The sequence below is a fragment of the Calcarisporiella thermophila genome (assembly GCF_041956535.1).
Source record: "Calcarisporiella thermophila strain CBS 279.70 unplaced genomic scaffold VTP21scaffold_12, whole genome shotgun sequence".
Lineage (NCBI taxonomy): Eukaryota > Fungi > Calcarisporiellomycota > Calcarisporiellomycetes > Calcarisporiellales > Calcarisporiellaceae > Calcarisporiella > Calcarisporiella thermophila.
The window spans coordinates 1-12,983 of record NW_027192202.1 but is presented as its reverse complement, the minus strand read 5'-3'; the positions used below and the strand labels follow the sequence as shown (position 1 = coordinate 12,983).

Here is a 12,983-nt window from a genome sequence, read left to right as displayed (position 1 = left end):
ATATTTAACCCAGAATAAGTTATATCTCTATTTTTCTTTTTTCGAATTAACTTGCAATTATTTACTCATAGAAAAATGAATACAAAGTTTATCTCACAGTATCACAGGTAACTTTTCCCCCTTATTTTGAGCTATATAAAAAGGGAATTTCTGATTCAATTAAGCAAGCATTCATCTGTGCTTGGCAACCCGCTGAATCTTTTTAGTATGTTCACACGATTTATTATAGTTGTGTTCAAAAAGCATAGCTTCTTTGAGGACATTATACGTAACTTTCAATTCGCTTATATTGGAAAATAAATTCTCGACCGATACAATAATTGCATTAACTTTAGCAGAAATTGCTGTAAGTAATTTTCTTTTATAAGGGAGAATTAAATAACTATTTTTTATTTAAGATTATAACATAATCTCTCGGGATTTTTTTTACTATTTCTCTAATTCTTATCAATGACAATAGCTGGAGACCTGCCGGCGCATAAATGTGCCGATTAAACTCTACCAGTATCAAGAGTCTCTTCCACAGTCAATTACACCAAAGCAGTTGTGGAATCAGATAAAATGCGATATTTTTGGCCTTGTAATTTGTTTCCTAAATCTCGTTTCAGTACTTCTTCGTAGTTGTAGCCCTCCTCTAATACTCTGCTTTACCGCAAAATTTGCCTACTCAGCTATATCCAATATTAGGCGATATTGTAGATTATTGAAAGACTTACCTTTTTTTGATATTTTTTTAAATAACTTTTTGCGTGCTCTTTGCAATGAGGTAAACGCCGTATTTTTTTTTTTTTATCTATTTAAGACTGACCATTTTACAACTACCGATATGAATGCACTCTAACAATTTGACACGGATTGAGCTGATTACATTTTATATTTTTTAATAGTTTTTTGTGTGCATATGCGTCTTCCAACTCTACCAATACACGCTTTTCACCAAGAAAGTGACTGATAGCCAGTACCAGCTCCACTCTGCCATCTCTGATACGGTTGAGATCACTTTATTTAAAACTATCTGGCAACTATTTCTCATTCAGCATATTGTATTTAACCTGGTGATATCACTTGGATTCATTCACGCTTGCCTCGTCAACGGAGCACCTTGGCAGCTCAATCCCATTCTTGAACTCATCGCCATGCTCACAGGTGCCTATGCGATGGTTGCGAATGATTCTTCAGTTTTAGTGTTCTTTCTCTACGCTGATCTTTTTCCTAGAGGATTTTATTTGATTCACTCTACCCTTGGCTTTTTCAATAAGAGAAGATGGAGCTCAGTTATGACAAGTGCCCAAACACTTGTTAGAATGGGCTGGTTGTACTGTATAGTGCTTAAATACCGAGACTTTCTCGCGGCACAGAGTTAATAAATTGAGAACATTTGACCATTTTTACCTACGCTTTTAATTCAGTGAATGTTAATAATTTATTGTATTAATGTGATAAATTAATCGATAATATAATCACTGAAAATAATGAAATCTCCATTAATTATCTCACCAAACGAGAGTTCTATCTTTCGGTTTCAAATGTGAATCATTAGTGTTTATGAGTAACTTGTGAGTTTCTCCCTCCGAGTTAGACCACTAATAAGTGGTCTAACTCGAATGCGTATAGAAGAATTAGTTCATAATGAATTCATAAAACAATGAGAAAGTAACACTGTTGGATCGGGCAAGAATAGCTTATGATAAATATAGCTGACTTATATGAAATGTTGAAAATAATATTCTAATACCAACCAATGCTTTGAGACATTGTGCATAAAAACTATTTTTCTTATATCAATTTTATATTTATGTAAATCCATTGCGAAATTCATCCAAATCATTGTTTTACAAATTATCTGAGGTCTTCATGTGAACCCGTCACCACAAGTAACCAAAACGAAGATACATGTACATAAATATTAAATGATAAATGCAAATAAATAAAATGTCACATTCAATTCTGATATTTCATTTTCGAATTCTGCTATCTTGGAGATCGCGTCGTAGAAGTCTCCATTTCTGTTCTCAAATCTTCTATGTTCAAAGATCGAGACGAAATAACAAAGCGGATGGCAGATTACGCAGTTAATATTGGGTTTGAATGGAGAGTAGAACGCTCAGATCTTACTACTGGATTCCCCACTGCTCTAACAATTTAAAGTTCACTATCAGGCCAACGCAGTTCGAATAACGAAATACCTTTGAAACACCGGTTCATAACGTCTAACAAATTCTCCAATTGGAGAGCACTGAGCCGTCAAGTTTTGAGCAGCAATCCTCTAAATCTCTGGAACCTTTGGGAAATTGCTAATCTGGGATTTCCAAAATGTGTGGACGACGATGTTCTGTTCATCTTGGTTACTCGTGTTATATCAACTCAACAAATTGTTCAACATCTTCCTGTTGAGAGGGCAAAACAAGAAGCTAAATTTATTGGTCTTTCGTAGACGGTAATTAATACGGTTGGGTTATTTGGTTCTCCGGGACTGATAGCTAGCATAGCCGGGCAATCACAAAGATGGACATAATCCATCGCGATAAAATTGAAGACTTGGCTGAAAGTCCGTTGTAATCAGAAAAATCTTTGTTCCTTCAAGGAGTCTTCCTCTAGCTTGCCACTGTCTTTTTATAATGTACAATGATCGAGGTGATGTCCACCGATCTCTCAGCAAGATTGATAGGTGGCGCCTCTCTAGCTACTTCTCTAAGGATCTTGGCGACCAAGGGGTCCCGATGAGAGTTTTCACCTGATTGAATCTCGCCGATTGTTGAACGATAAAGTTGACAAGACTTTGCGGCTTTCCCTTGTTGGTGTTGCTCAGCCAAAAAGACTGCTATTGCATACGCTGGGGCTTGGAAAGACGGAGCAAAGTTTGCTGCCATTTCTTTTGCGCTGAAGAATAGTTGCGAGGCTTGGCCAGTCTGCCTTTGCCGCGTAGCAGCAATTGCTGTATCTAGAGAAGCGATTTTTTTTTTCCTCAATTCTTCCCTGAGATACGCCATGCGGTCAAATACCATGATTTGAGCTTCAGTGGGTGCTCTGTCTGTGTTGACGCCAGACAAATTGCCTTCCTCGGTATCCAGGTCGGTTCCTCCAGTTTCATCTGTAGTAAATAGGGAAACCATGGGGCTGATGGCCAATACGGAGTTACTACTGTTAGATTCACTTGTTCCAACATCACCTTCCGAAGAACCCGTGCTATCATTGTCCAGGGTGGATTGGCATATGGGCTGGCTTCCCTTCCCCAATCTTGTGCCTGAGCTTCTGTCGTAGCTGCTCCAAGCTCTGGAGAAAATAAGTTTGTTTAGTTTTATCTATATTTCTTTGTACCAGCTCATTTTATCCAATAAATCGACCTCATCATCGTGAAGCGTGGACTGCTGACAAAGTCCGCAGTATATTTTTATCAGGTCGAGTATAGTAAATACTTAACAATTCGTTTCTTTTAAGAATTTTTTATGCTTCGGAAGATGAACTACAGATGTCTCCATGGTCTAACAAGATCGCGACGTTATTACTTGATACTTAGTTTTGTCATGATTTTTGGCCTAATCTACATGGGATACGTGTTCTATACTTTATATGATTATACATATACGCAAGAGACAAAGTTATATTCAAATCCTTTCGTAGCTGAGTATGATTATCCTCATCAATGCAATAATTTTACCCATATATATAAACAAGAAACTCCTCGAACCTACATCCTCCGAGGTCCAAAGCAAGGGCGCAAGGTTGTGATATTTCATTGGCAACAACAGACATACGATAATAAGCCTAATTGGAAAGAGATAGAAAAAGAATTGTGTCCCTATCCATCGGATTTGATAGACTTTTGGAACAGCTATCGAAATATTATACACTCTTTACATGATAATGTACCCTTTTTCTTTGGTAAAAGGTGGCCTCTAGGATATGCACCCTGTTTTTTTTTTCGTTTGGATAATCAGCCAAGTGTCCAATGTGCACAGAATGGTATCGTGTTCGAAATAACTAGCAACTATACTAGATTCAGAGAAGCTGATATGTAAGTTGTTTCTTTTAATAACTAGTAACATCTAAAATCTTGAACCTTGATAGCACAATTAATATTCTTAATTCAGTATTTACATGGACTATCCGTTCTACCTCAACACTAAAGGTAGGCCACCTTTTTTCCAATCAAGCTTGTTACCACCAAAATTGCCGCATCAAGTATGGTGGGTAAGTATGTTTGCTAGCTTTTTTCTGGAAGTTTATATTCGATTTTAACATGTATTTTCACACATTTTTAATACTGTCCAGTATTCATTTGGCCGCGAATCTCTCGCCTATTACCCCTTTGCATTTCAAACCAATCTCTTAGACAGGTTTGACATATCAATTGGAGCGCCCGAGCCAATGCATGACATATTTTATCCACTACTACCTATATCAGATCTTGCACCTTACTACACAACCGTTGACTTTAGCGCAATTAAACAAAAAAAAATATCCATCGGTTCCTCCGCTAACCCAATTATTGCCATGATGATTTCGAACTGCGAACCGCAGAATCAACGTAATAGAATTATGCAAGAGTTGAATTCTTTAGTAGAGGTACATTCATATGGGAAGTGCCTTAACAATAAAAAAATACCCAAGCCCATCATGGAGAAATACAATATACCAGATAATTATGACACCTATTTTGGTGATTGGCCCGCAATAAAACGTGATGTATTTTCTCCCTATTGGTTTGCATTTACTCCTGAGAATTCGAATTGTGTAGATTACGTTACAGAAAAGGTAAGATTTTTGCATAATGTGTATATTATGTTTACTGACTCGACAAAAATTTTGTAGGTCTATGATGCTTTAGCAGCGGATTTAATTCCAATCTATCTAGGAGCACCTAATATTCGTGAATACGTGCCTGAAAATAGTATCATTGTGGCCAGCGATTTTGAGAATACCAATGAGTTGGTGGAGCATTTGAAAGAGCTAATGCAGGATGAGAGGAAATTGGCCAAGTATTTCGATTGGAAGAAACGCCCACAAGCGCAATTCTGTAAAAAATGTAATATGAATATTTCTGAGAGGAAGGAATGCCAACTGTTGGACCGCGCAACATGGGTAGAATAGATGTAGAATTTAAATAAGTTTGTGTGAATACAATTTTAATGAATATAAAGCTTCTTCAATAAGATACTTAACATCCCTCAATTTTAATAATGTTCATTACCAACTGATATTGAATTCTATATAAAACTTATAACACCAGGTGTCATACACGTCAAGGTATATTATTATGATTGTAGCTTTTTTTGTAAACTTAAAACGAAAGTTATTGCGAGGCATTTTCACTTATAAATAAGAGTTGCCCCATATTTTTGTAGTTAAGCAGCACAGCATATCTATGTCATACCAGGTTTTCTGCCAGGCTTGCTCTTAATTTCATTATGGTATAGAAATTACAGTATGCTTCACATTGTCGCTAACTGAAGCGTTTTATATGAACTATGAAATTTTTGATAAGCACTTGTACTTTATTTACGTTTACTCAGCCCTCTTAAATTCAAGTGTTGGAAAAAATGCCTGTCTGCAAACTTTTTACGTCTATTAATTGCTTATCATTATTAAATATTAATATTATAATAAAGCTTAACAATATCTTCCAAGGAATTTAATATTGTTACAATACATAAATATTCTATTAAAAATAAATAGTTTTGGGAGATAATATCTATTCAACCCAGTTTACGCGGTCTAGCAATTGACATTCTTTCCTAATGAAAATGTTTTTGTTACATTTTTTGCAAAATTCACTTTGTGGTCGAGTTTTCCATTCGAAATATTTAGCCAGCTTCTTCTCATCTTGCATCAATTCCCGCAAATGTGCTGCCAAAGCGTTCATATCCTCGTAATCATTCACCACTATGACACTATTCTCCGGTACAAATTCCCGTATATTAGAAGCCCCTAGATATATCGGAATTAAATTGGCTTGAAGGGCATCGTATATCTAGAGAAGAAGATCAGTAAATAACCCTATAGAGAACTCATTCAATTCAATTTCAAAACTATTTCAAAATGTTATTACCTTTTCTGTAACATAATCTACACAATTCGAATTTTCAGGAGTAAACGCAAACCAATATCTTGAAAAAACGTCGCGTTTTATTGCGGGCCAATCGCCAAAATAGGTATCATAGTTTTCCGGGATATCATACTTTTCGACGACATCTTTCGGGAGCTTCTTGTTGTTAAAACATTTTCCGTAGGAATGAACTTCCACCAGCTCAAACAATGCCTTCATTATATCATTGCGCTTGTTATGGGGATCACAATTCGAAATCATAATGGCGACTACTGGGTCAGCAGAGGTGCCAATGGGTAATTTTCCTTTCTTGATTTCGCTAAACGCAGTCTTTTGGTAAAAAGGCGAAACATCTGATATTGGGTGAAGAGGGTAAAAAAGATCATGCATTGGTCCCGGAGCGCCAATTGATAGGTCAAATCGATCTAAGAGATTTGCTTGTGATACAAAAGGATAATAAGCAAGAGATTCGCGACCATATGAATACTTTTCAAATTCAAAGGTGATATAAGTTAGGGCTAATCTTAGAAAAACAAATAAAACTGATAACAAAACACTAGCGTCTGATGACTTACCCACCACACTTGATTAGGTAACCGCGGTGGCAATAATCGTGTCTTGTAATAAGGGGGCTCGCCCTTCATATTGAGGTAAAATGGATAGTCAAGATAAATCCTACAATATCTCAGATTATTAGATTCTCAAGGACTTTCAATTGAAAAAAGTATTAAAAATACACCACATACACATCCGCTTCTCTGAATCTTGTATAGTTACTTGTAAGTTCGAACTCAATACCGTTTTGCTCGCACTTTACACTCGACTGTCTCTCTAACTGGAAAAAATAACATGGTGCATATCCTATTGGCCAGTTTTCACCGAATGCAGGAGGTAGGTTTCCAACATATGATGGTAGGGTTTTCCGAAAAGCAATCCAAAATTCGATTAGATCTGATGGGTAGGGACATAGTTCATTTTCAATCTCGTTCCATTTTATGTAGTCGTGATCGTTGTATGTCAATTGCTGCCAGTGGAATACCAATAATTTCCGTCCTTGCTTAGGGCGACGCAAATTATACGTTCGAGGGATCGATTGCTTAGGCAAGTGTGAAAAGTCATTGCATTGATGCGGGTAAACATACTCGGCGGCGAATGGATTGGGATGTAGTATAGGGCTATGTTGATTTTTACTCACATTTATATCTGTAGAATGGTCGGGAATATTAGATTCCGGTGTGGCAATGCGCTCATCTGAATTGATGGGTGAATTGATAGATTTGTTATCGTATATGCCGAATATCGTATGGCCAACGGTGACTACTGCAATTACTAATATGAACCCTAGCAGTAAATAATAACGACGTGATCGTGGCGGTGCATGGAGAAACAATGAGTATGATATCATTATTTCAAGTGTGATTGGGATTGAGAAGTGTTTTGAGATTAAATCCTTGCTAAAGTTAAAATCTAGTTTTCCACTATATATAACTGAAATGTTATCCTAAGCCTCAATTTTTGAATCTCCCGTTTACATTTGGGAATATCAAGCAAGTGGAGTCCCAACTAAGAATTTTATATCTGTTCGAATAAACAGAATTTTTAGTAAACTGGTTTGGATGTTACAATGCTATTCAAAGTCACTTCAGTCATATGTATAATGCGAGGACCATTTAAATAAAAAGAAAAAGTACCATTCAGGCCAGCAGAATGAATCCATTTATTCCCTCCGTTAGAAGAATATTTAAGTAATTACCCGTCGACACCAACGGTATTTCCAGGGAAGGTAATACAAAATATCTGTATACATATAAAATTAAACTCGGTAAATCTTGGTTAACACTCCGTTTCTAAGCAATTGCTGAGATTTAATTATACCAGTAAGTACTAGCGAGCCATATAGTTGAGCGTATAACCCTGGATTCTCCATAACTTCGAACCAATACCAATCCGGAATCCAATGCTCATTTTTTGGACTGGTAAAAATCAAAAATTGCACCAAAAAATATATTTTTTAAACAATATACTAAGAATGGTGGAAAAGGAGTAAGAATCGGCCAAAACTTGAAAGATGCTTAAAGTCGATGTAGCACTGAAGTGTGTCAACTCCGTTTATTTAAAATAAGTGAAGTTTGGCTTGTAAAAGTCTTATGATTCTACCTCCATCTTTTTATATAATAGCTCAAGATTAATCTCTCTATTTTATATTTACCTGACACATTAACGTGTAATTCTCGATAAGAAACATGGAAGCAGCCGATATATAAGTCATGGTCCCACCATTCCTGTTGAGGAATATAACATGCGCAAAGTGGCTCTTATAACCGGTATGCTACTACAAATTATTACATTACCCTTTTAATAAATATTGAGTGATGCTGAATTTATTATAAGATTTAATCGCTTTATTTTAATTTAAAGGTATTACTGGCCAAGATGGCTCTTATTTGACTGAATTCCTCCTGGATAAGGGCTATACCGTACATGGAATCATACGTCGTTCATCCTCATTCAACACTGGGCGAATAAATCACATATATAAGGACCTACATGAGCGTAAGAAATAATAAAGTGATAGAAGCAGCTATAACCCCGAATTTATATTACTTGTTTCAATTGTAGATCCAAAACTTGTGCTTCACTATGGCGATTTAACTGCTTCGACCGTTCTCGTGCACATCATCTCTAAGGTACAGCCCACTGAAGTCTATAATCTTGGAGCCTAATCTCACGTGAAAGTGTCCTTTGATATGTCTGAATATACAGTCAGTATTGATTTGATTAAGATACTTGTGTAGATATTCCCATACTAACTTCTTTTTTGTAATGTTCAGGGTGATGTGGATGGATTGGGTACTCTGCGTTTGCTTGATGCAATCCGCACATGCGGACTTACGAAATATGCCCGCTTCTATCAGGTATATTTATATCTTTCGTTCATTTTAAGTTTTTCGTATATCACATTTATAAATAATCCATATTTACCAGGCTTCGACCTCAGAGTTATATGGCAAGGTGGTTGAAGTACTCCAAAAGGAAACTACTCCGTTCTATCCGCGATCTCCTTACGGTGTAGCAAAACTTTGTAGCTATTGGATTACCGTCAATTACCGCGAGGCTTATGGCATGTTTGCTTGCAATGGTGTACTCTTCAACCACGAAAGTCCGCGCCGTGGACGCACTTTTGTTACTCGCAAGATATCGCGTGCTGTTGTGGATATTCATCTTGGGAAGCAATCATGCCTGTATCTCGGAAATCTGAATGCTAAAAGAGATTGGGGTCATGCACGGGATTATGTTGAGGGAATGTGGCTTATGATCCAGCGTGACGACCCCGAGGATTTCGTGTTAGCAACAGGGGAAACACACACTGTACGCGAATTTGTAGAAAAGGCATTTGCAGTTGTTGGGTCAAAAATTGTTTGGGAAGGGAAGGGTGTAGATGAAATAGGACGAGATAGAACGACCGGTACTGTCCGAGTGCGTGTTGATCCTAAATACTTCCGTCCTGCAGAGGTCGATTTACTATTGGGTGATCCGGCTAAAGCCAATCAACTTCTTGGTTGGAAACGGAGGGTTACATTTGAAGAATTAGTAGAAGAAATGGTTAAGGCAGACTTGGAGTTAAGTACAACTGGGGATGAATATAACTAAATATTGAAGATTGGCTGTAATGAGAAACAATAGATCATAAAGGTTATTTTCTAATAAATTAAAGTGCCTGAGATTGAAATTAAAAAAATGCGTTGACATGCAACTTTTGGACTATACAGGGTGGCATTATTCAAAGAATGAATTATACTTATGGGAATTTTCACAATGTAATTCGAATTACCCTTTTAGAGATGCTATTATCAGGGGACATTGAAACGATTTCAGATTAATCTGAAACTACGGAAAAGCAGTATAGTAAATTTAATTAATACTATTTTGTCGAGCATTGCGTTGGCGATTCTTTCTACTAGCGTTTCTACAGTGTTGCCCTCTCTTCTTTCTACTCCCCTGTCTGGTGGTAGTAGTGGTTCTGCTATTTCTTTTGCTGTCTCCTGTTCACAAGAGATGAGTTTAGTGAATTGAAGCGTCTATTAATAATCGATTCTTCTCTCTTGCCTCTGCCTTGTTACTCGTAAATCGTATTATTTTCTTCTTGGAATATACTGTTTCTTGTTTGCAGCGTCTTTAGCAGAATTTCGAGCTAGAACATAAAATAATAAATTGAGTGAGAAGCCTATTAGTTGCCCACATAGATATTCAATTGCAAAACTATAAGAGCCACTCTTTGTCTCCTTGTTCGAGCTAAGAGGTTGTTGCATTTGTGTATCTCCATCTTCATCGCTTTTATCACTGTCACTCTTTAATGTACTCCTTGAAATGGAGTGCTCTGCATCATTGCATAATTCCACGGAAAACATATGTTTACATTTTTCCGTTTGGTAAGACCCTATTCCGATCAGTGATTTGTGGAGGAGAGGAAAACGATGTTTGCGAGGGATTGCAACAAACTTAAAGAGGAACTTATAAGTAATCAAACAAGAAAGTGTAGTATTACATTTCAGCTAAACGCATTGACCAAAGTTCCAGAATAAATCTATTTACCATGAAAAAAAAAGGTATACTAATATAGAGATTTGAAAGGATATTGGTCCCAGACCCCAGTGTTATGACAGAAGTTCTAACACTTATAATAATGAGCTACTCAACAAAAACGAGCTCAAGAAAACTCAATTGGTTACCTGGGGATAAAAATCAAGCATCCCTTCGAGAAGAAAAACCAAGTGCTTTGCCAAAGCTCTCGCTTTCACGATCACGAGAACTATTTAAAATTGATTCGGAAAAACAATTGTCATTTCAAATAAACACAAAAACCACGGAAATAAGCTCCCAAAATAATAAGTTATAAGATTTTTACAGAACCCATGGCTGACAAAGAAAAAACCAAGGAAAGCAAGGTAAATAGCGGAACTAGCCGGATTCCAATAATTGACCTCACCAGTAATAAGACCAGAATCAATCTTCAAGAGACACTTTATCATATTTGAAGCCCTGTTCGAGATGGGGAGGCATTTTATCGGGTAAATGCTAGTTAATGTTTTAAGAGATGATTCGATTTGAGATAAAAAGTGTTTATTAGTAAAAATTCCACATTATGGTTCGATGCCGAGCGATGATAAATTGTAGGCGAAGGTGTTTGCGAACGACAGAGTATCCTTCAATGAAATTCTTCCTATTTTGCCCGTTTGCTACCTACTGCGGAAGCTTCCAATTGATCTTGCGGAGAAATTCTTCAAGAGTGGTGAATTTGTGGTCGACGAGGCGACTTTTCTTGAAGTTTCTTCCTGCGAAGTAGCCAAAGTCATTGAAATACTCGAGCCTACATCCAGTACATTTATCTATCAGAAAACTTTAGGATTCAGTGCATAATCTATTATTCTTTACATTTCACGCATTTCATCGTTGCCGGCTATGAAAGGAAGCTCTTTGGAAAGGTCTTGCGGGGGAATATATTGATATCGAACCGGGATGCCAGCAACTTAGGATTGGTACAGGTAAATAATTGAACAGGAGGGAATGCAAGTAACCACTGACCTTTTGACATAATTTCGGCTATCTCGGGGAACGAGTATTCATCACTTGCCACATCTATCGACTTTCCAAGGAACTTTTCGCGATTAGCAAAAACTTGGGAAACCACGGGCTATAAATATGTAATAACAATTATAAGAAAAAGGTGTATTTAGTGTAATGTTACGTAATACTTACCCCAACATCCAGAGTTGCCGGGAACATAGGCACTTTAGTGTCGGGTCGAACAATTCCTTTCATGACATAAGAGCCATCTGCCTGTTTCTGGGGGCCCATAAAGGCTGTCAAATTCTCAAAGTAAAAAGCAACCTTGATGGCGGTGTAGGGCAAGCCGATGCTCTTTATATACTCCAACACATGGGCCTTATTGTTAAAGTGCAACACGTTGCGATACTTGCCATTCGATACTTTCTCGACATCGTCCAAAGCACTATGTTAAGATGGATATGTATAGAGCCCAGCAAATTAGATAACTCGAGTCATCCCTACCTGAAAACAAAGTGCTGCACCCCCAACTTCTTCGCAACATCGGCAATAAGTTTGCCTTGTTCCTCTTCCTGAGCTGGATTCTTTATCGAAGGATCCCAAAAGTTGGTGACGGCATATACGCCATATGCATTTGCGAATGCGAGAGAAAGATCTTCCTCCTTATTCAAATCTCCTTGAATTAACTCAACGCCCCTTGATTCCAGTTCCTTTGCTTTTTTAGATTCCGAGTTTCGGGTGATGGCGCGTAGGTGATATTTATCGGCCTCGTGGAGCAGCGAATTGATAACCGAGCCACCTAATGGGGAAACGTTCATAAGAGGAGAAAGAGACAGAGATAGGAGACAGTTGTTACCTTGCGCGCCAGTAGCGCCGCATACGACAATGATGGGTTTGGATGGAGAAGACATATTGATTTTCTTTCTTGGCTAGGGCTCATAGCTAGTTCGAAGATAGCAATTTTATATAGAATGGATGCACCGAAAGTGCCAGGGGGGATATTAATAATTTAGCACATATGTCAGCATTAAAAATCTGATGTGGCCTAAATTCTCGGAAAATTCACCGGAAAATAAGAGAATTGGGCGCAATCGGCAATTATTTACCCTCTCCGGTTGCACAGGCCAAACCATAGTAAATTATATTTTATTTTATGCCATTGGATTTACGGATTTGCTCGTTATCACATTTTGGGTACTTTTTTTTACATTTTAAACCGTGTGTACAAGGGTTTCCTATAGAATGGTAAGAGCGTTATTCTTAAAATTCCTTCATTATACATATTCGTAAAATCATAATGTTGGAAGACGAGACAAAGTAATACACTCAGTTTATTCAGCCTGAACAAAATTTTTCGATAAATAGACTGCGG

The 12,983-nt window shown here is 37.3% G+C and overlaps 6 protein-coding genes across 6 annotated transcripts; 3 read left to right on the top strand and 3 right to left on the bottom strand.

The window, feature by feature from the left end:
- Window positions 1-75: 75 nt before the first annotated feature.
- VTP21DRAFT_1512 (uncharacterized protein) lies at window positions 76-1,364 on the top strand (the record flags this gene model as incomplete). Its single annotated transcript, XM_069391608.1, has 5 exons — window positions 76-107; window positions 207-268; window positions 339-346; window positions 461-766; window positions 888-1,364. The coding sequence occupies 5 exons, from the start codon at window positions 76-78 to the stop codon at window positions 1,362-1,364; spliced, it is 885 nt and encodes a 294-aa protein (XP_069250849.1).
- A 1,230-nt stretch (window positions 1,365-2,594) lies between these two features.
- Window positions 2,595-3,349, bottom strand: VTP21DRAFT_1511 (uncharacterized protein; the record flags this gene model as incomplete). Its single annotated transcript, XM_069391607.1, has 2 exons — window positions 2,595-3,273; window positions 3,345-3,349. 2 exons carry the CDS (start codon window positions 3,347-3,349, stop codon window positions 2,595-2,597), a joined length of 684 nt encoding a protein of 227 aa, XP_069250848.1.
- A 109-nt stretch (window positions 3,350-3,458) lies between these two features.
- VTP21DRAFT_1510 (uncharacterized protein) lies at window positions 3,459-5,091 on the top strand (the record flags this gene model as incomplete). The annotated part of the gene is made up of 4 exons (XM_069391606.1): window positions 3,459-4,015; window positions 4,092-4,191; window positions 4,273-4,755; window positions 4,813-5,091. The coding sequence occupies 4 exons, from the start codon at window positions 3,459-3,461 to the stop codon at window positions 5,089-5,091; spliced, it is 1,419 nt and encodes a 472-aa protein (XP_069250847.1).
- A 601-nt stretch (window positions 5,092-5,692) lies between these two features.
- Window positions 5,693-7,451, bottom strand: VTP21DRAFT_1509 (uncharacterized protein; the record flags this gene model as incomplete). Its single annotated transcript, XM_069391604.1, has 4 exons — window positions 5,693-5,971; window positions 6,050-6,532; window positions 6,622-6,721; window positions 6,793-7,451. The coding sequence occupies 4 exons, from the start codon at window positions 7,449-7,451 to the stop codon at window positions 5,693-5,695; spliced, it is 1,521 nt and encodes a 506-aa protein (XP_069250846.1).
- Window positions 7,452-8,345: 894 nt separating this feature from the next.
- VTP21DRAFT_1508 (uncharacterized protein) lies at window positions 8,346-9,697 on the top strand (the record flags this gene model as incomplete). The annotated part of the gene is made up of 5 exons (XM_069391603.1): window positions 8,346-8,370; window positions 8,465-8,599; window positions 8,666-8,733; window positions 8,878-8,961; window positions 9,032-9,697. The coding sequence occupies 5 exons, from the start codon at window positions 8,346-8,348 to the stop codon at window positions 9,695-9,697; spliced, it is 978 nt and encodes a 325-aa protein (XP_069250845.1).
- A 1,590-nt stretch (window positions 9,698-11,287) lies between these two features.
- Window positions 11,288-12,522, bottom strand: VTP21DRAFT_1507 (uncharacterized protein; the record flags this gene model as incomplete). Its single annotated transcript, XM_069391602.1, has 6 exons — window positions 11,288-11,414; window positions 11,480-11,573; window positions 11,630-11,738; window positions 11,804-12,056; window positions 12,116-12,410; window positions 12,468-12,522. The coding sequence occupies 6 exons, from the start codon at window positions 12,520-12,522 to the stop codon at window positions 11,288-11,290; spliced, it is 933 nt and encodes a 310-aa protein (XP_069250844.1).
- Between the last annotated feature and the right edge of the window lie 461 nt (window positions 12,523-12,983).